We start from the raw sequence: 22,518 nt of genomic DNA, 5'->3' as shown, positions 1-22,518 counted from the left end.
CTCAGAAGGCAGGCCTCCCCTTCGCAATATGAGCTCGGAAGCGGGAGATCCGCCTTCAGATGTATGTATCGAGAATGACTCCGACCGAAAATTTTCTAAGTCAAAATTTTTTCAAAGTTTTTCTGGAAACTACTTTTGTTCATGTTTCATGCTACCCTGATCATTATGAGCCAAAAATATTTTTTCGGTTTTCAAAAGTCACACATACCCTTCGATACACGATTTTGGACTCGAGGGCTCCCCTTGTAATGCGATCTCAGAAGGTAGGCCTCCCCTTCGCAATATGAGCTCGGAAGCGGGAGATCCGCCTTCAGAAGTATGTATCGAGAATGACTCGGACCGAAAATTTTCTAAGTCAAAATTTTTTCAAAGTTTTTCTGGAAACTACTTTTGTTCATGTTTCATGCTACCCTGATCATTATGAGCCGACAAAATTTTTTCGTTTTTCAAAGGTCACACATACCCTTCGATACACGATATTGGACTCGAGGGCTCCCCTTGTAATGCGATCTCGGAAGGCAGGCCTCCCTGGCCTTTCGCAATATGAGCTCGGAAGCGGGAGCTCCGCCTTCACTTTCAGAGGTATGTTATATGTATCGAGAATGTACCTACAATCAGAACTCACGGAAGGCTGAAAATGTGATTGGTTTCATATACTTGTAGAAAACGTGACATTTGGCCCGCAGATTTTATGGAAAATACGCAAACTTGGTCCTCAGATTTTAAGGAAAATGCGCAAATTTGGTCCCCAGATTTAAAAGATAATGCACAAATTTGGTCTTCAGATTTAAAGGAAAATGCGCGATTTTTCGCGAAAAACTGAAAAAATCGCGATTTGTCGCGGAGAATGGGAGATTTCGCGGTCTGTCGCGGAAAACATAAAAAATCGCGATTTGTCGCGGAGAAAGGGAAATTTCGCGGTTTCGTACATGCCGCGAAATCCTTTTGTCCCTGGAGGCAATCAGCCGACGCATGGCTTTTATGCTTATCTATGATATATTTAATCTGTAATAAAGATCAAAATTCAAATTTGTATTCCTTAAAATTTGTTTTCCTTAATTAAGCTATATTCTTTAATCAAACTTCAATTCCTTAATGAATTTTCTGCTATTGTTGTTTACTTAATGCTATGTCACCAATGTTAGGTAGCATCATGACAAAATGGCACTGATTAATAATGAGAAGATCATGGTTCGGAACAGTTGTTAAACAGAACAAGTCCCCTTCTCTTGATTTGTTAAAGTAAGTACAATAAGACCACAAGAGGTATTAACATATTTATCAAAATGAATCCAGATTGATATCATAAGCATTAATACATTTCATTGCATAGCTTTAACATTTATTTATATTATTCTTTCTGCAGGTCCCTCTACTCAGTTTTAGTAAAGAACTCCATAGTCACTGATAATAATAAAACACTTATTGTTGAAGTTTTACGCTCCATCGCAGAAACTGTCATCTGGGGTGACCAGAATGACCCTAGAGTATTTGAGTAAGTATCTTCTAGCTATTTAGAACACCTTTTTATTTATGTATCCCACAGAGATAAAGTGATCTTGCTTAAATAAATTCGGTTAATATTGTACTTTCCTTTCAACACTGCTTACACCATTTTATTTTCAGTTTCTTCTTGGAAAAGGGTATCCAAAGCTATTTCTTGAGTATCATTGAGCAGCCAAAATGTGGAGCTTACGTTTGTACCCAGCTTCTGCAAACACTCAACATCTTGTTCGAGAACATCAGAAATGAAACTTCTATTTGTAAGTTCAGACCTCTTTTACACATTTTTACTCAATACTTGTATATCCCCTACTTCTAAACATGTTGAATATTCATTGCCAAAAACCGCTGATTTGCAGATTTTTATTGTTTTTATATCCGCAGATTTTCTCCTGTCAAACAACCATGTGAACTCAGTAATTTGTCATGAATTCGACTTTTCTGACGAGGAGATCATGGCATACTACATATCTTTTCTGAAGACCCTGTCCCTCAAACTGAATAGCAACACCATCCATTTCTTCTATAATGAGGTAAGATGCTTTTGCCATACAGTACAGTAAAACCCCGATTTACAGCACCCCGGCCACCAATTTGCCGCAGCTGTTTCCTTTCCCCCAAACTCTGAGCCCTGAGGAATATTGGAGTTTAACTGTTCCATGAACAATTTGGACAATGATTTCAGTTTCTGGTTAAAGCCACAATACAGCATATTTTAACGGGGTGTTTTGACATGACCATTAAATAAAATGGCGGTTAGTAAAATGAAAGTATTGGATTGATTAGTTATTTCATTCATTCATTATTTCAGCATCTCCGTGATTTTCCACTCTATACAGAAGCTATCAAGTTCTTTAACCATAACGAGAGTATGGTTAGAATTGCAGTCAGAACTCTCACTCTTAACGTTTATCAGGTTAGAGCAACAAAACTAGAATAATGAGTTGTTTCTGTTCTTGTTTTTAGTTCTGCACTGCTGACGCAATGTTTGTACAACTACTTTATACAAATCTTTGTATGAAGATACATGTGATTTAGATTTTAGTTGCTCAGAGTTTGTAAGTTTAATTGCCAAATGTTTGGCACCCATCAAGTTCTAACTTTAATAAAAGGCACGTGCTTGGGTGTTTTTAGTTTGTCTTTATCAATAATTGATGTTACGGCAAATAAAACCAATCCTTTGTTTTATTATTAACCCTTTGTTTTATCCGTATTTGAGTTAAGGGATGGTGTCATTGCAACTCACCACATGTTCCAACAATTGTCGCAGATGAAAGTGTCTATGACCCCTAACCCCTACCCCCAGTGCGGTATACTTGTAGTATTGTTCTTGACCCGTGATCTAGTAGACGATTAAATCCTGTTGTACTTATTATTTTGTTAATCTCAGGTTGGAGACGAAGCGATTATAAAGTTTATCCACGACAAAACAGCCGCACCTTATTTCAGTAACCTCGTATGGTTCATTGGTACGTGAAAGTGAAACTATAGTTATGTGAAAGTGAAACTATTGCAATTTGTCTCATTAACACATATTATTACTATCTGGTTTAAATGTACAAACGTTTATTGATAAAAATTAAAACAAATTAAATTTTGGATCTTCTGTTCTTGAACACAATATTATAATATTAAATGTGACTATTGCTCTTTCATTTGAATACAACCTTTCTCTCTAAAATTGTATTCTAATATTAATAGCACAATATTTCACATCATTATAGAGCTTCTAGATTGTTCTCATATGTAAGCACAACACTCACATTTACTGTAACAACCACAATGTTTTTAATGAGAAATGAAAGTGAACCCCTCTCCTGCAACAGGCAACAACGTATTAATGATGGAGCGCTGTTTGAGAACCGAAGCAACACATCTCACCCGAAATAAACTGGAGTCCCTGGTTGCACTGCATCTAGATGACATGCACTATGTACACGATATAATGTTGCTACAAATGCAGTCTCTGAACAGTATGTTATGTGAACATCTCCTCAATACTCTGCTCATACCTCTTTACGTCTACTCACTGGATCCAAGTCTTAAGGTTAGTAGCTGTCTGCTATATTTAGCTTGACTGTATTGTTCCTGATTGTTACTGATGTCTGATAAGGATATTAGAAGTTCGTCGACAGGAGGGATAAGGAAATATCGAAGTAGTGTTAGATCTATCCGTCTTATTATATGACTAGTGTTTAGTTAATTACTTGTTAATGACATGCTAATCACATGATAATGACCTGCTAATCACATGATAATGACCTGTTAATGACTGTTTCCAGGTTGACTCCCCGCAAGTTAGTGTAAAGTGTGCACTCTTCCTTCTCTCGCAAGTCTTCCTAATCCTTACCCATCCTCCCCTTGTCAAACAGCTCAAACTCTACATCTGCTTTGAAGAGAACCCTAACTTGGTATATTTCACTTTCACTTCCACTTTCATTTTATATCAGTTTCGGGGAAAACCCTAACCTAGTACATGTTTCACTGCTATAATTATATTAAGAATGAATAGGCTTTAACCCAAGAGTCTCCATCTTTCGGTCACACATATGTTACACAAAAGATACGTCTGCTCAAATTATGCACAATTAAAAAATTAATTATTTAGGAGAGTTCAGATACGTTGAGAAGGTTTACAAAACCAAGCCATCGAATTCAGGAGACCTTCAATCCTGCTGTTATACCTAAAAATAAACAGAACTTACAACCAACTCGACTCGCCAAGGTAGAAAGTGATCTCGATGAAAAATCCAGTTATATTTTCTTGATTTTAATATTACATTCTCATATTATAATCTATAATAATTTTTGTAACTTGAAGTTGAACATAATGTTAAAAACGTGGCTGTTCTAGGAGCACAAGCAAGAACTAAAAGAAAGAGAAGCAAAAAGACTCCAAGAAGAATCCAGAATGAAGGATCTTGAAAAATACCAGAAAAAGCAAACGTTTAGTCAGACTGGTTATCTGAAGAGCATCCTCGACCCAGGTATTTAGTGTATTATTTAATGGTATTTAAGGTATTTAGTGTGTTAAAAATTTTGTAACCCTGCATAACAACCACCACTTTGTAAGTGAAGTGACAACCTAGCTCTCTCTCAAATTTCACGTAACTGACGAGTAAAAGTGTTTCACTTTCACTCTCACCTAACTGTCAAGTAACAGTGTTTCACTTTTACTTAACTGACAAGTAACAGTGTTTTCCCAAGACGCAGGGATAGACCCACTACTGGGAACTAAAGTACACAGAGTGGCCTCACTAAAGAACAGTAGTGTACCAGGAGATGCAAGGAGTAGAGAGTCTAGTACAGTTAGCAAGGAGAGCAGTGCGTATAGTGAGGCTGTTTATGTTGGTCAGTTCCAAGGAGTTTCTTGTTTTTCTGTGAATTTCTTGTTTTTCCTCTGAATTTTTTCGCCAATCTAAAGTTTCTGTAGATCTCAAAATCTCATGCCCTACGATTATTACTCGATACATGTTCTCCTCTTCCCATTCTAACCCTCCTCTTCTCTCCTAACAGACAGTGAGAACAGTGAGAACAGCGAGAACAGCAGTAGAACAGAGAGTTTTATAGACATCCTAGACCCACCCTCCACCTCCAGCCTAGACCCACCCTCCACCTCCAGCCTAGACCCACCCTCCACCTCCAGCCTAGTCCCCCAACTAGACCCACCCTCCACCTCCAGCCTAGTCCCCCAACTAGACAGCACCAGCTCCACCACAACTCCTGATGTTCTGGATGGGTTCTCTACTCCAGATAACTACAAGAACACCCCTGAGACAAGTCACGTGATACCTGATGAGAACCACGTGGAGGATCACGTGACAGATAGAGAAGTGTTGGAGGAGCCTGGAAATGAAGCTGGTAACATGGAGTACCCTGTTTCTGAAGATTCAGGTGGGTTACATTCTGGGTTATCTATTATATTATATGGTTAACAAATTATCACTTACTATCTTATAGATTGAAGCCATTAAAAATTATAATTACTTATCCGATGATTTCATCTTTTATCTAAAATAAATAATTGATTGATGCAATGATATTATATTTATCACCATTAATATATGACACACAGTGTACACTGCTGATAAGGCAGAAGACTGCAAGGTCCTCCATGTTTTACAGTACTGTGCGTGACTTATGTACGCTTGACATAGTACATGATAATTGATAATGTATGAGTAATTTGATGCACAGAAATGCCGAAAACAAGTTTCAGTTTACTTTAGGAGTTCTCTTGGCAGAATTTTGCGTGAAATATGAGCTTATTCATAATTAAGTCTAATTGATACAACTGATCAAATTGGAATTCTTGAACAGCATGTAATGTTTTGGCATTTATCCAGAATCTTACAGCGTGATTCAGATGAATTAACAATACAGTGTATTGTAAGAATTTCAGTTATTTTTAACTTTATCACAGGTTCTTCGAATTCATACTCAATACTAATACATGTGGTTTTATACAGGAATTGTGAGCAGTGAGACGATGGAGAACATAGCCCAGGATATTGAAGATGTTGTGGCTGCTGAAAACCAGGATCCGGCTCACAATAACAATGCACATGATCAGTCACATGACGTGTCACATGACGTGAGATCTCAATCCCCCAACCTGGAATCAGACTCCACTCTCAGTCACTCTGCTTCTCTGGAGACAGAGCCTCGTAGTGTGGACACTGACACTGCAGTTCAGGGAAACAGTTCGGTTACTACTGCAGAGTTCCGGTCCCCCGAACCTGAGTCACCCACCCTTCAACCACCGTCACCGTCACCATCTGGTAATTCAGTTGAGAATGGTGCGTTTCAGTCTGAGAAAGTGCTCGCACCCTTGTCAACTACAACTACAGAGGAGGAACAAAGCAGTACTTCTAACACTCAAGATAACAATCATACAGATAAGGCAGGAGATAAGGCAGAAGATAAGGCAGGAACAAGAACTGGTAACTCCGCTGATAAGCCTGTAACAGACGAGGACAAAACACAGTACTCTGATAACGACACTACGATAACGTTATCAGATGTAGAGATTCAGGATGTTAACCAGACTCTGAAAGATGTTAACAAGGAGTTGTCATCAGAACCACCCACTAGGCCAGCTACACCCCCTAAACTACCTACCACCGCTTCTGCTGAGGTTACCTTTTTGTCATTACTTATCTGTTACTCACAAGATGCCTATTAAAAGAATATTTTTGCATGTTTTACGTTTCTTATGAGTATAGTTTTGACCACTATTATACATATTACAGTAAAACCCCGATATACCGCGCCCCGATTTACTGCAAACCCCGATACACCGCGGCCATCTCCTTTCCCCCAAATAGGGCTTAACATGTATAATGTAAACACACAAAACCCCGATTTACCGCGAACCCCGATTTACCGCGGATGTTTCCTTTCCCCCAAACTCCGCGGTAAATCGGGGTTTTACTGTAATAGTTTTTCCTTGACAGCAGTAACCTGTTGTACTGGTTTCTTAAAGTTTGTTTTTCAGGACCTGTTTTTCACCCCTACAAAGACCTCGGACACGTCTCACTTTGCGGACGCCTTTCACTGCCCACCAACCAGAAGCTGTATCTTCTACGATGCTTTACTCAGCTGTTTAGAGGTAACGCCGATTCTTATCTCTGAGATGTTAGGATAAAATGGGTTTCATATCGATTTTATTTCTCAGGTGTGAGAATATGATGTTTGCAAATGGACATTGAATAAGGAATAATTTGTTAGATGAAAAGTAAGTTAATATAATTCTCAGCTGGGTGAAGATGACGTAGAAGCACTGTTCAGTGCAGCTCTATTGTACGCCATGTTCACTAACAAATCAATGCCTCACCGCCCGCCCGCTCCTTACTACTACGATGATAGAATTGTTGATAGATTGTTAAACCTACTTGATAAGTCTTGTCATGTTGACGGCTGTGTCAGGTATGTTTTTTTTTTATTTACTTTTTTATAAATTCCCACAAATAGTGCAAATTCTTGTTCTGTCGTAAGTATGTACTACAATATCTTCGTGTGCATTGTACTGATTCTTACTTTAAGGGAAGGTGTCGCAGCTCCGTATTCATAACGAGTGTGACCACCCATAATTTACGTGCGTGAAATTATTAGGTAATATTAGGTATAATTATTAGGTATGAGACCTGAACGGTTTATAAACTGTTGTATAAATACAGCTCACAAATAAAATGGTGGGTAGATAATCCTTCAGAAAATACCCTGTATGCAAATATCTTACAAGGGAGAGTAATGAATAATGATATGCCACCAGGTTAGTAACAGTGGAATTAGCAGATAGATTACTGCGCGTGTTGACCACCTACGAAAACAGAGTGCTCCTTCATGATAACCACTTAGCTGTTCTCACTGCAGTCAAAGAGAATTCTGTGCGGTTTCTCAGGAACTTTTACACAGGTAAGGGTGTTCTTCAACTATTTGAAGAATGTTATCACAGAGTTTCTGATTTATCTTTAACAATGTATCTCGTAGATTTGTACACGAGATTTCTTACCAGTGTAATAGACAATAATAATCATGTCCTGAATCCTAATTGATTCCGTATAATGGCTGACATGTGCGTATTACAAATCATTGAGCAGATGTATGTTTATAATTAAGCGTGTAAGCAATTAGAGATGTGTGCAAACACTGTTCCATGTGCACACACTTGCTTGCAGAGTCATTACCGTACGTTCTACACTATGTCACAGAGTTATGAGCTGAGGAATACACAGTGTTTCAAGATGAGGAGGTTTTGTAATCAGTATGGGTACTTTAGGGAATGCAAGCTTGAGACTTCCTTTTGACAATAAAATAAATAGCTAAAAGAATAATAATATGAAAATATCGTCTCTAATGAATTTTCCTATCCTTGGCCCTCCAGTCTCAATTCTAATCATCTTCAGAAATCTCAAAAACCCTAGATTTTATCCTTTGAAACCCCCTCAATACAGCCCACATCTTACATCGGCCCCTTTCTTTCTTTCGCTTTCGTTAACTCGTGTATCCAATGTACTTATATTATGATGGTCGCAGGTGTTATATCAACCTAGTTAACCCTAGTGAATGTAGTGATACATGGACACAGTCCTTAACTTCTATAGAAATATATGTATGTGCTATAGTCAATATCCGAATATCTCATTAGACAAGAACGCCACTTTTTCAGGAGAGGACAACACACTGTTTGTGGAATTGTTCGACGAGGAATTCAAAGCATTCAATAAACGTCGCCCAACGAATGTGGCACACTTGATGGGGGATGAGTGTATGTTACTAGGACCAGTCTACACTCCACTCACAGGTTTGTAAATATGTTGAATAAACGAGTTTGTTTGTTGCTTTACTAAACTGTTGTGGTATATCCACAAAATCATGCGACCGGACTAATAATAAACTTTTGCAACTGCTACAACTAGTTTTTGGCGAAATCTTGTAATGAAATTTAGCCGCGCACGTGAGTATTAATGCACCGCGATATAGCTTAGAAAATAGAAAGATCCAGGCACGTATTGCGTATCCCATCCGTGGCAAAATCTTCATCATAATTTTAGAGTTGTACACTGATGGCTGATCTTTTGGAATTTAAACTTTATAGTTAACTGTTGTACACGTGACCTTGTTCACATCGGTCACGTGATCGTATTCTTCATGTGTCGTACACTGCCCTTTATACCCTGTGACGTCATCTTAGCTCCGGCTTAGTAATCAGACCTTACATGGAACAACAGTACCCCTACTCGCCTAGCTGTAGTACCCTTAGTAGTACCCCTACTTCCCTAGGAGCCCTAACGTATCCTAAGGGAGTATCCTCAGCATACATTTAGGAAGTTTTGACAAACACAGATAAGTGATAACACAATTATTCAGTTACATTTTCCAACAATTTTATGATAATGATTACGCTAACCTGTTTCACTGTGTTCAGTGTTCTTGTAAACATATGACTACGAAAAATTGGCAGCAGTTACGTTGCGGTAGATTGATTTTTTCCTACCATCACAGCTTTGTCAAAAAATAATGAGCTCAGTTGACGTCACAGGGTAAAAGGTATCCGAGCAAGAAAACAACATGTTGCGAATATGATTATTACAGATTTTATTGAAACCAATAATTTAATATGCTCAGGTATCGACTTTACGAAGAGATTGCCTTGTGGTGATTTTGAGAAAATGAGAAAGTCGCTTATGGTGTTCTTTACAATTCGACGCCTATGGCTTGAGGTATATTAACCAATAATGACTCTATGTAAAACTTACCACACCTCTAGATTATCAGCTGACCTATCAAAACTAGAAACTAGAAGCTAATTCTTCCACGAATTATTTTTCTTCCACTATTCAGAGAATATTTCTTCACTAAATATAGTAGTTAATCTAAACATTATCAGGCTGTGGGTCAAGAAGAACAGGAGTTACCGTTGCTCAATCTTTCATTGCAAGTTACAAAAGGAGACATTTTAAACCTGAACCACAGCGATCTGATAGCTTGTGCGGTTATCTCTGAAAATGACGTGGTAAGATCATTTTTGTGCGTTAGTTAATCTAGCTTGTTTATCGTATGATATTTATCTGACTCAATAGTGTAAAATTAATTGCCTCGTCTACACTCTACATAAGATCAAATGTAACGAATTCTGAAGTAGGGAACTGGTACATGAAATTATAACACTTGGTGCGTTCGTAGAATTCAACTATAGTATGGGGGAATATTGGAGGGTTACTGTAATATTGGGGGGGGGGGGGGCCAACCATATTAAAGTATATTAAAGTATATCCCCGGGTCAAAATCGGAAAAAATCCTACATTTTAATGTACTTTAATATACCTACAATTAGTAGATTAGAAGATAAGCAAATTACTGGTCCCCTGAACTTATAATTCATATATTTTGGCTCATAAATTGGTCAAGTATCAATATCTTTGAACAAGACTAACTTTACATGAAAGGTAAATCTAATCTATACATTAAATACAACAAAACTTTTCACATAATTTTTTATAATGTAGGTATATTAAAGTATATTAAAGTATATTAAAGTATATCCCGGGTCAAAATTGGAAAAAAAACCTACATTTTAATATACTTTAATATACCTACAATTAGTAGATTAGAAGATAAGCCAGTTGCTAGTCCCCTGAACTCATAATTCATATATTTTGGCTCATAAATTGGTCAAGTATATGGTAAGTAATATGGATTCAAAATTTTAATAGAGAAAATGTAGGAATATTAAAGTATATTAAAGTACATTAAAGTATATTAAAGTACATTTAAGTATATTAAAGTATATTAAAGTATATTAAAGTATATTAAAGTATATCCCCGGGTCAAAATTGGAAAAAATCCTACATTTTAATATACTTTAATATGGTTGGCCCCCCCCCCCCCCCCCAATATTAGGTGTTCCTGCTCTCAGCAAGGATTTGAGGGGGGTTTACCCGATTTAATGACCCTCTAACCGTATAACAATATTAATGACCCCCTAAGTCCTAACCCCCCCGCTGTATATTGTGATGTTCATACCAAAAATACAGGGCTTTGCAAGTATGCTCCTTAGTAACATGCGTTCTCCCGTGAGTTATTCGTCAACCGTAATCTTGTGTTTTCTGATATTATTAAAGCGAAAAACAATCTTTCAAATCACTTGACTATTCTAATGATTGAATTTTGAACATATTTGTTTTGACCAACATCGTTACATAAAACGAGCTGTAAATGTCTGATATAAAATCGTATTCTGGCTCGCTTAACTGTTGCTTTGTGGCTGGCTGAAATTTTGTAATAATTTAAAACGAATAATTAAGATCGTTTGATTTCTTCAAATGAAGAATTATGATAATATTATGTTATGAAAAAAAGAAGTTATTTGAAATGTATCCATTCATTTTTTGCCTCTTACCCTAGACTTTTTGCTCCAGGTGAAGAGGTTCCTTGTTATTGATACTCATCAACTGATACTGGTAGAACCCGACAATGCGCCTGGGAGATTAGGTTAGTTAAACCACTAGTAATCGTGCAACCAAAACTGAAAATCCCTAAGGACGCTACCACGTTGGCCATTGAAGATGACGTGCAAAAGGGTTCCTCTAGTGTTGGAACCAAGCCAAGTTCTCCAACCAAGCCTTGTGAGTTGTGAGTGGCACTTCTATACCCTGTGATAATATATCCAATGTTTCAGGGTATGGTATCGTCCAGTTTGTGGCTCCACTGCAGTGTGTTGACGCCAGGCCAGACAAGGATAATAATCGTAACCTGCTCGTCACTATTGAAAAGAGCGGATCTAACAACTTCTCCTTCAGAGCCAAGTTAGTTTTTTAAACCTCGTTAGTTTAGCAGATATATTTATATGCCCTTCGGTATGTTATTTCGAGCTAAGAGAATGCCATAAGCTAAGGAGTCGTTCACATATTACCGTTTATGTTATCACCCCCGGTCCCCTCCCCTCCCCCCTTCGTGACCAGTTTTATACGTAGCTATTCGGTTCAAATTACACTAGTGTAATCATTTAGAAACCCCCTCCCTCCCCTTCAGTGATACATGAACGACCCTAACCTTTTCTCTTCAAGATAAATCTAACTCCAATATAAAGTTATACTTGACTTCATTTTGATTGAACCCTTCCTTCAGATTTCAGTTTGAGGACCACATCAGATGCTTTGCTGCAAAAACTCGCCTGAAACAAGGCAGAGAAAGTTTACAAAAACTGAAGGGATTCAAGTTATCCCACGTGCTCGACATGCCTGGCCGCATACCTGAAGAACCATTCCTCGGAAACTCTCGGGTCACTTCTACTGCACTTAAGAAAGGTAACTAAATGTTGTTCTTTGGCTTTTAAATCATCTGACAAGTTAGAGGAGAGCATGTTTTCCAATTTCCGTGTTTTTTGAAAATATTTTTGGGACAGATTATTTAATATCTTAAATTAATTGAATTGGGAGTTCTTACATTGTTTTTTACTTTTGGTTTAAACCAAGTCCTGAATGGAGTTCATTGAATCATTAAAATTGGATATTACAGTTCTACTAAAATTAAATTCTATTTGGCACAAAACTTGCTTACAAATTTGGAGATTGTTTTATTTCTCATGCTGATAGTGATTTGCTGTGTTGCTGATTTCACGCTAAAGTTATATGTAGATAGCTGTTTTACTTCATTCATTCATTATCTCAATACTGTAGATTATTTAATTAACGATATTTTACAGCCTTCGAACACACAACTTGAGGTGACATTACAGAATAAGGGTGGGTATTTTAACTATAACTTCACGTGTGAAACAAGTAACAATTATGGGGTAATAAGAAAAAATTCAATGACATGAACTCTATTCAGGAAATTGAGAGATCTCTAAGACTATAACTGACCTCTTTTACCCAGGCCCAAACATAGGCAAAAGTAAAGCCGAGAAAAGTAACGTATCAATCCCCAAACTCCCAACCTCCCCTGAATCCTCCGCCGCCTCGTCTGTGAGTGGTTCGGAGAAGAGTCATGACGTCACACCACGTGACGTGACGTCACTCAGTAATTCGAGGAGGAAGGGTGGCTCTACCAGCGGGTCTAGTAGCGGCACTCCCAGTTCCCCTCGTAAGTCTCTGGCTAAATTGCCGGACCCTGAAGTCGTGTGATAAGCCTCCCTGGATATTTCCTTATTTGGATATAACACGTGGGTACTGGGTATAACACGTGGGTTCTGGGTATAACACGTGTATTATACCTGGGGACCCCAGGCTGAGCAGTGAGCGCCGCCAAGTAAAACACGTGTATAAAGCCGTGTGATGTGTTCCACGTGAGTCGTGAGTCGTGAGCTAACTGTATAGAAAAGGGAATTCAAGTAGCAGGGACTCTTCGTAGATGTTTAATGTGTTTGAAAACAGACGATTGATTAGTGTGACGAAAGTCATATTAGGGGCTCTTTCAGTATGTTGAAGGGCTATTTGAGATACCGATCAACAGAAACTGAGAATATTTTGATGATTGATTTATCTATCTTATGGTTTAGTTGAGTGTGATGGCAGCTGGATGTGTCATTGCTGATTGCCATCCATTCCAAATATTTGGGTTTTGGACATGATTTTTCATCAAAATATTTCATGTTTTTAACGACTCTTCGTCCAAGACTTCGATGGCAAAATGGCGATGACACAAAGTTCCCGGCTTTTACCTGTATTGTTTTAGTATTTGGTATTGTTAGTATCGATTGATAACTACGATTTTTCCAGATCTTCACTTGTTGTAAAATGTTGATTATAATGCAAAATATTTTGCATTTTATTGCTGCTAAAGATATTGACTTGATCAGTGACGCTAGTCATGACTGTTATAATATTAATTAGCGTTAACACGATCTCAGATCACAGATTATGAATCATACGATAAATTTCAATTTTTTTCAAATTTTAAATGTAATGGTAATTGTAATAATAGGTAGTACAAAATTGTTGTATATAAATGTGATCATAATTGATAATGTCAATACATATCTATGTCTCCAAAGATTAATTCTAATCCCCGGTTGCAATGTTTTCAATTTTAATTAACACAAGATAGTTTTTCATTTGGTCTAACGTCTCTAAGTCTAATGTTTTTACTCACAGTTCGTAGGGACAGGAAATAAAATTTGCGAGATTGAGTTTACCTGCCCTAGCCTTGAGCCTGCTAGTATATTGCTCGCTTCTCTCACGTATTCCTGTTCAGGAAGCTTTAAAAGAGCGCCGCGCACAGGGACTGCAGCTTGCCGGCCAGGTAAAATTGAGTACCTTACTCGGGAATATTATAGCGGGTTAATTTATGACTGGGAAAATTAATAACCGGGAAAAATATGGCGGAATTTCCCAAAACCCGCCAAATTATCCCGGTCATGTATTTACCGGTGGCCGACCTTTCAAGTTTTTTTTCAGAGGTCAACAAATTTTCAACCGAAATTTCTGTTTTTGTTACTTGTTAAAGAAGTTATTTCAATTTACAGTTACTGATATTACTCAGAAATAGAAAAAAAGACACGTCTAGTATTTAAAGGAAAATAAATCTATAGCAATAATAAGTCAAATCTTCATTAAAGCGTATTCTCATTCTCATTATCGCTAATGTCCCCTCCATTATCATTATTGATATCCCCCTGCTCACTGCTGCTGACCGTCAAATTCGAAGTTGTATTGTTGTCTTAACAAGACTTTCATTTTGTCCGCTAATGGGGCTACTGCTCTGAAGGTCAGCCGGAGCTTAATTTTCTGCCCACCGCTTGGTATTGGGGAACGTCTTGGCTTTGCATCTTCAACTGCTCCAGTAATCAATCCACCGTGGACCATGAAATAGTGGCACAGTTTACTCACTTCATGGGCAAGAAAAGTGAGGATCACGGTCCACCCTGAAATCTGATTTCTATAACCAAATTGTGATTTTTATAACGAAATTATGGTAGCAACCGCCAATAAAGTTACAGCCCTCCATCCACTGCTTCAAAAGTCTTCTCTAGCACATATCTATAACGACATTGGACTCGAGCACGACATAGAAGAACCAAGAAACAATTCTGACCTTACAATATCTGAACCCCACTGCCAACACTTCCTTGACATGGTTATCAATAACCAACTCAAAATTCTTAATGGTCGTACCCTTGGGGACACCACTGGAAAAATGACCTGTCACAAATACAATGGAAGCAGTGTGGTCGACTATTTTGTAATCACCTCATGGGCAAGAGATCATGTAAACTCTCTCCAAGTAAAAGAGTTTACATCATACTCTGATCATTGTCCATTAGTCTTGAAACTCACTACATTTGAACCATTTGTCGCAAACTTCCAGCTCCCAGACTTTTCTAACTTTCCTTGTGGCTATAAGTGGGACAGCAACACCTCCCATTCACTATTTAAAAAAGCCCTTACCTCTCCCGAAATTATCAACAATCTGGAAAGCATTGTGACAAATGAATTTAGCAGTACTCTGGAGGGCAATCACGAACTGAACGATGCAGTCATAAAATGTCTCCACAGTGCTGCTGATATAGCCTTAAAAGTGAAAAAGCCTCCCAAAAATTCTGCCCGTAAAAAATGGTTCGACCCACAAGTCAACTCCTCGCGGCGGAACCTTAATAGGCTAGCAAATCGGCTTGGTAGTAAGCACTGTAACAGTATCCTCAGACTAGAATATTTTAAGCAACGCAACAAGCATAGCAATTTTGTAAACAGTAAGAAAGTAGCTTTTCTTAAGAAGTTAAATGAAGCTATAGAAGAAGGTCACATACTCGACTGGAAAAAATTTAAACGGCTTAAACAAGAACATGACACTAGCCCCTTACTTGACAAATTTGATTTAGCTAGCTTCCATGACTTCTTTGCATCCCTTTATAAAAAACCAGACCAGGAGCCAGATCTCACTCACCACAATCACAAACATTACCCTGAACCACCAGATCTGGATATCCTAAATAAGCTCATGTCAGAATCTGAAGTGACCTCTGCCATCAAAAATCTCAAAAAAGGTAAAAGTTGCTCAAACGACTTGATATCCAACGAGATGCTTCAGAGCGTAACTCCGCTTTGTCTCAAAGCCATCCTCAAAAACTTCAACCACTCACTGGTCTCCGGTTACTATCCATGGCACACCAGCATCATTACTCCTATTTACAAGTCTGGCAACCCTTTCAGCCTGGACAACTACAGAGCAATAGCTGTTGGTAGCTGTATGGGTAAACTGTTTTCTAGCATCTTACTTGAGCGTCTCCTGCACTTCAAAAAGCTCTACTGCCCTGACCCAAAAGAACAACTAGGGTTCTCGAAGGGTGCTCAAACAAATGACCACGTTTTTACCCTTAAGACAGTCATTGACAAATATACCAAGGTTAAGAAAGCTCGTCTCTATGCATGCTTTGTTGATCTAAGAAAGGCCTTTGACACTGTATGTAGGGACCTCCTTCTGCACAAAATCACATGCCTTGGAATAACTGGAAACTTCTTCAATTGCCTAAGTGATATGTATAGAAACTCAATAGCTCATATAAAAATCTCCAAACTCTTGTCCCCTAATATTGACATTGGAAAAGGAACAGAGCAGGGACACCCTCTATCACCGGACCTTTTTAAAATCTATATCAACGACTTGTCATCTCTCCTGAAATCTGTTGGTGATTATCCTATTCTAGCTGACGTCCTAATATCACATCTGCTCTGGGCTGACGATCTTGTCCTACTTGCCCTAAGTCCCAAGGCCTTGCAAGACAATATAAACATCCTATTCGACTTCTGTAACTCTATGGGCCTTGAAGTAAATATTTAAAAAAACCAAGATTCTCATATTCTGCCCTCCTAAAAGAAAACAATCCTATGAAACATTCATTTTGGGAGGCCAGCCCATCCAACACACCGAAAAATACTCAATACTGCTATCTTGGCATTATATTCCACAGAAATGGATCTTTTACAGCAGCAAATACTGAACTGAGGGCCAAGGCTCTCCGTGCTCTCTATGGCCTCAAAGGCAATATCGTCAAAGATGCCCTCTCTCACCGTTCTCTAAACATTCTATTTGACTCTCTAATAAAACCGATACTGCTCTATGGCTGCCAAATCTTATGTCCTCACTCAAAAACCATGAGATACCTCTCCAAAACAGATAGCAAAGCCAACCCCCAGCATACTCTCAGGTACATCTCACAAGACCACTATGAAAGATTCCACCTTAAGTTTATCAAGTGGTCCTTGTCTGTCCATTCAAAAGCATCAAATATAGGCTGCTGGGGCGAAAGTGGGCGCCACCCCCTCTTCTTTGAAGCCTGCAAACTTGCAATAGATTTCTATACTCGCCTTGAAAGCACTGAAAATGAACTTCTCTCCGCTGCATTTCACGAGCAGATTATGCTGGGCCTTCCTTGGTACACCAACATCTCTAATCTTCTCACCAAATATAACTTCCCCCACTCATCCACTTCAAAATCCAAGCTCTCTACCCAAATCAGTCACAACATGAGGGAAGAATTTGTGGATACCTGGAAATCTGCCAAGGCATCCTCACCTAAATTAGAATTCTACAATCAAATTAAACATGATTTTGAACCAGAAACATACTTAGGAGTGGTTAAGATCCCCGATGCTCGGAAAAGCTTAACAAGGTTTCGTATTAGCTGCCACAATCTTTACAATTACATTGAGAGGGGCCGTTACGAAACCCCCCTAGTACCAAGAGAACATCGATGGTGCACTTTTTGCTTTTTCAGCAAGGGGCTTAAGCCTATTGAGGACGAAATTCATGTTCTAACTGACTGTTTACTCTACTCCTCAGTTAGAGAAAAATTTAACTTCCATCCCAAAAATATTACTGACCTAGCCGGTTTACTATCCGATAAAACACTAGCCCCTTCAAAATTTACTGCCTCAGCAAGAGCAATCCATTCAATTCTCTCTGTGAACGAAAATTTTACAGCCTACTATAAGAGCCCAGATTTCCACTCAAATACTGGCCAATGCATAATGCTATAGGACCTCAAAAATAGTATTATATTAAACATTTCTATTTTATCCCTACACATCTGTAAATAACTAGAATTGTGTAACCTTAAATTATTTCAGAATTATAACTATTGTGAATTCAATAAAATAATTATCACTTTTGTATCCTTGTATCCTTGTATCCTTGTATCCTATGAGACTTCATGTAAAATATGATGATCACCATCCCCTTGGAACCCCACAATCTGAGTCGGCGGGTTTTTTATGACCGGGAAAAATATGGCGGAATCTTCCAAAACCCACCACTTTATCCCGGTTATAATAATCCCGAGTAAGGTAGGCGTTGTGGTGAGTCTTCCGGTCTTTGTCTTGGTGAGGAGGTAGCTGAGCTGAGGAGTGGTTACTGGGCCGCGCTCAGCCTGGCCTGAACATGATAGCCTGAGGTCCGGGTCCCCAGGTAAAGGAGTGGGTGACTTTGATGTCGTGTTGTCCGATCAGTATCTTGGAGAGGGGGTATGGAATGGAAGATATCGAGAGATACGTTGAGTGCACGCTCTCTGATTTGGTTAAATGATGCAAACGATTGGTGTCGAGTTCACCTAACCATGTGCTTTCGTGCCACTGCGGGCGCGCTTGTTTCACAAGCCGTGAGGCGGGCGCGCGCCACTACAAGCGCAAGGGCTCTGGATAGAGCAAGGTGTTGAGGAGGGTTGGTAAATTTGCGTTGAACTTCGTCCATAACGTGATGGGGAAGCCTGGAAGCCCCACTGTCAAACGTGCAGCTCTGACAGTCAGTAATTTGTTTTTGAATTGTAGCGTGATGCACTATTGCACTATTAACGGATGATATTCTTAAAATATTTGTTCCAATTCGGCGCGCGTCTTGGAAGGTTATTAATTGACGATGTCAATTCATGGCAGCTCGGCGAGGCACAGTAGCGCATTTCGCCGATCTGTCGCTGTGAGAAGCCTCATTGAGTGCGCGGCGCAGCACAGTAACGCATCGCGCTACAAGGTAGGTTATAACATATAAACATTTATGCTAAGCTATAATTAAATGTAAAATAAAAATGCATTATACTAGGCCGCGCCATGCATCGAACCTGAGGTCCCAAGGTAACATAATTGCAATTATGTTACCTGAGGCTATCATATTCATAAACCGAATAGATAAGAGATTCGGCGGAATGACAGGCGGAGCGCGGCCCAGTAATTCACATAGCCATGTGTATACGCGTACGTTCACATAGTCATGTGTATACGCGTACTGCGTGACGCGCTTGTTTTACAAGTAGAATATATACTCCATGGCCGCCTTCGGCGGTCGCGCACTACTGCAAGCGACAGGGGTCTGGTTAGAGCAAGCCCAGTAATATATATAAACCTACAAACCGAATATAAAGCTAAATGACGGAATGATAGCAAATAGGCTGAGCGCTGCCTATTAACTTCGACAAGTTATTTCAATGATCAAGGTCTTCATAGAGTGATATGGAGTTATTATTAAAAATTTAGCCTGCTGTCAGTTATTGATAATTTCAATCAGCAGCCACTTTACCTGAGGACCCCAGGCTTTAATGTTAATAGAGATTAGGCGGAATGACAGGCTGAGCGCGGCCCAGTAACAGCCACTATACTATTTTCATTAATTTCTTCAGCAGGAAAAGTACATATAATCAATAATACGACTTTGAAACGTATAATAACAAATGTGATATTATTTTTACCTGTTACCAGAGCAAAGCACTAAAGTGTTACAGGACTCTATAACTTATATTATTATATATATTATTATATATAATTATATAAAAAACGCTTCATCATCTTAAAACACAAAAGGCCAATTTACTAATTAAAAAACAAAAAAAAACTGGCCAATTTACTACATTCACCATAATTGTTCTCGACTACATCGTCAATTTAATATTTGAACTGCCTGTGTTTATTGGCTGTAGATTTAATGGAAGATCAAATCAAATCAAACATAATTAATACTGATACATTAGATCATCTTAAATATTCTTAATAATTCAAATTTTAATAAATAACTTGTATAAAATAGGTATAAAATGTGTCAAACAGTATATATACAATAAATTAAGTCAAGTGATGCAATTGGCAGAGCAAAATACAGATGTAACGGAAATTGTCCAATGCTACCAATATTATATATGAAATATCAACAATCAGTTAATATTATATACACATCTAGTCCATCTGCATTGGGGCAGGGATGAGATTAGATGGAAGAGACTTCTGACAAAGGTGTCTCGTATTTTTTGTATAAAATATACCCAAACGACCTAGTATAAAATAATCATTGTATTGTCGTCGGTATATTGTCCATTATCTACGTTCTGCTTTCGTAGTTTAAACAATAGTGAGTTCTAAATATACAGTTTTAAACCGATTAAGTATGAATGAATGAAATATCTGACAATCAGCACTCTTATAATCCAAAATCATGAGTAACTCGTAGTGATGTATGGTGGCCGAGGAGGGTCATTAAAAAAAATATTAAAAAAAATAAATGACCCTCCTCGGCCACCATAGTGATGTATGATTTCTAGAAACTTTAAATTAGATTTGGCGCTCACAGGTCCTCATGAATATGTGATCGCCGCATAAGGTTCTGTAAATGCGCAGGGCACCTTCAAGCTTAAATTATTCACCTTACTGAGGCAGTCAACCAACGCGCGGCTTTATTTCTATGATATGATATGTTTTGATTGTTATTAATAAATACCAAAATTTAAATTTGTTTTCCTAGAATTTGTTTTCCTATTATTTCTTTCAAACATTAGCAAAACTGCCAAGTGTAAAGTGCCAGCCGTCAAAGTTACAAATTTGAACTTTGCATCCAATCTGGGTGTTCCTCTTTGTCACTATCCAGCAACAAGGAAGCTAATGGACTACTTCACACTGTAAGACTATAACTAATAGCTCTGCGATTTTGTCTCTCAATTAAGGCGTGGAGCCATAACTTATGACTTATGGCGTAACGTTGCCTATTGGCGCCCCCCTGCTGAAAAAGCACCCCTGTTGGCGCCCCCTCCCCTGTTGACGCCCCTCCCTAAAATTGGACAAATTAGATGATTTAAGAGGATACACCTGTAAAATATTTTAAAAAGTGTGTTTCTAGAGCAAAACGCACAGTTTTGCTAGTACCGTAGTTTAAGTTTTTCAAAATTGTCCCACATTCAAACGACATTTGGCACCCCCTTGCACAGCGGGGTTGGCGGGGCCCTTTGTGACATCACTGCTTATGACACTTAAAATAAGTAAAGTAAAAATTCATTCAACATCACACATCTCTATAAAGTATCATCAGACTATGTGAAAAAATATATAAATATTTTCCCATCCAAATTAATAATTCAAATGTGATTGAAAATAACAACATAAATTTTATTAGTGCAGTGTTTGAGTCACCCAACAGACCATGTACCTGACTTGAAGTACCATCAATCATACATAGAATTTTTGAATTAAATTGAAAAGTCTCTACGTACTTTTAAAAAAATAAATGTTGGCCACACAAGGCTACTAATTTTAAGACCAAAATTACATATTTAGGACCATTCAAATATTACATAATCACGTTTTGGACAATTATAAACCCCCCTCCCCTCCGTTATCAGCTTTACACATAGCTATTGTGTCAAAGCGTATGTTATTGCCCACTTAAAGGGGCCCTGTTAATAATTAGTTAAAATATTAGTGACCCCTTTAATCATAAATATTTCTACAAACATTTTTTAATTTAACTGATATGTGAGGTAAAGACACATCAAACATGTAATTAATTATGCTTTCCACCACTTTAGCTCACACGTTGAATTTTTGAGCTCTGTTATCAGTACAGTTTATTAGTGTAAAGGGGCCCAATCGCTACCTCTTACCAAGATGCAGTGAAGGTTCTGTTTGACACCAGAGTTAGACCGGATCTGATCATTCCAAACATACCAGCTCGATCCTCATTCCAAACATACCGGCTTCATTAAATCCAGTGCAACTACTGTCTATTGTAAATCTACTGCAAAAAATCAAAATTGTCCCAAAATTCAAAATAACTGTTGAAATCACAGCAAATGAAACAATCCCAGCTGGAACAGAAGTCAGAGACAATTTGAAAAAGCTGATTCTCAGCAAAAATAGCTTAAGTCATACTCCAAAAAGCGCTGCTTATTGCTTAACAAGGATCTAAAGAATCAATTTAAAAGAGTAGCCTTTATATTATTCAGATGTGGAAAATTTTGAATTGACCACCCCTCAATTCATTTTTTTCAATTTCAGTAATAAATTGTTGATTCTGCCCAAGCAATCTTTATTACCCAATAAGTTTCCTGCAAGTATTGCATTTGCAAGTGAAAACGACATGAAAAGCCTCCATAAACAAGAAGTTAAGCTAAAGAGTTTGAAGTACCCCACTGATGAACAGTAGTACTAATTATTATATAGTAATGTTGATGTCTAGATATAATCAAACAATATAATAAATCATCTGTGACTCAAATAATCGGGTGGTGGTCTGTTTTGATAATTGCTACTTCATGATACCTAA

The 22,518-nt window shown here is 38.2% G+C and overlaps 2 protein-coding genes across 8 annotated transcripts in view; both read left to right on the top strand.

Annotated features, from left to right (window-relative positions):
• The window catches only part of LOC134817595 (dynein intermediate chain 3, ciliary-like), a 120,915-nt gene that overhangs the window by 42,949 nt on the left and 55,448 nt on the right, over positions 1 to 22,518 (top strand). The window lies entirely within an intron of this gene.
• LOC134817533 (protein CLEC16A-like) lies at positions 1,108 to 14,050 on the top strand. 6 transcript variants are annotated; one of them, XM_063826679.1, is made up of 25 exons: positions 1,108 to 1,242; positions 1,367 to 1,495; positions 1,627 to 1,763; positions 1,888 to 2,036; positions 2,315 to 2,419; positions 2,894 to 2,972; positions 3,330 to 3,550; positions 3,786 to 3,914; positions 4,112 to 4,228; positions 4,358 to 4,490; positions 4,711 to 4,854; positions 5,020 to 5,095; positions 5,144 to 5,397; positions 5,973 to 6,640; positions 7,001 to 7,114; positions 7,262 to 7,431; positions 7,778 to 7,920; positions 8,675 to 8,809; positions 9,634 to 9,728; positions 9,896 to 10,021; positions 11,043 to 11,081; positions 11,427 to 11,499; positions 11,687 to 11,813; positions 12,136 to 12,314; positions 12,886 to 14,050. In XM_063826679.1, the coding sequence occupies exons 1-25, from the start codon at positions 1,178 to 1,180 to the stop codon at positions 13,131 to 13,133; spliced, it is 3,855 nt and encodes a 1,284-aa protein (XP_063682749.1). In that variant the 5' UTR covers positions 1,108 to 1,177; the 3' UTR covers positions 13,134 to 14,050. The 6 variants fall into 6 exon arrangements, with proteins under 6 accessions (XP_063682749.1, XP_063682750.1, XP_063682751.1 ...); XM_063826680.1 differs by having other exon boundaries at positions 5,020 to 5,119; positions 5,180 to 5,397; XM_063826681.1 differs by adding an exon at positions 12,713 to 12,752 and having other exon boundaries at positions 5,020 to 5,397.

Source organism: Bolinopsis microptera, chromosome 6 (genome assembly GCF_026151205.1).
Source record: "Bolinopsis microptera isolate Bmic1 chromosome 6, MBARI_Bmic_1.0, whole genome shotgun sequence".
Lineage (NCBI taxonomy): Eukaryota > Metazoa > Ctenophora > Tentaculata > Lobata > Bolinopsidae > Bolinopsis > Bolinopsis microptera.
This window is presented reverse-complemented; position numbering and strand designations above follow the sequence as displayed.

Bases quoted from the DNA above. Each gene is read 5' to 3' on its own strand.
- LOC134817533 (XM_063826677.1), top strand. From the start codon at position 1,178: ATGAGAAGATCATGGTTCGGAACAGTTGTTAAACAGAACAAGTCCCCT. The intron at 6,641-7,000 runs GTTACCTTTTTG...TTTGTTTTTCAG, and splicing joins CTACCACCGCTTCTGCTGAG to GACCTGTTTTTCACCCCTAC. The intron at 10,022-11,042 runs GTAAGATCATTT...CCAAAAATACAG, and splicing joins TTATCTCTGAAAATGACGTG to GGCTTTGCAAGTATGCTCCT.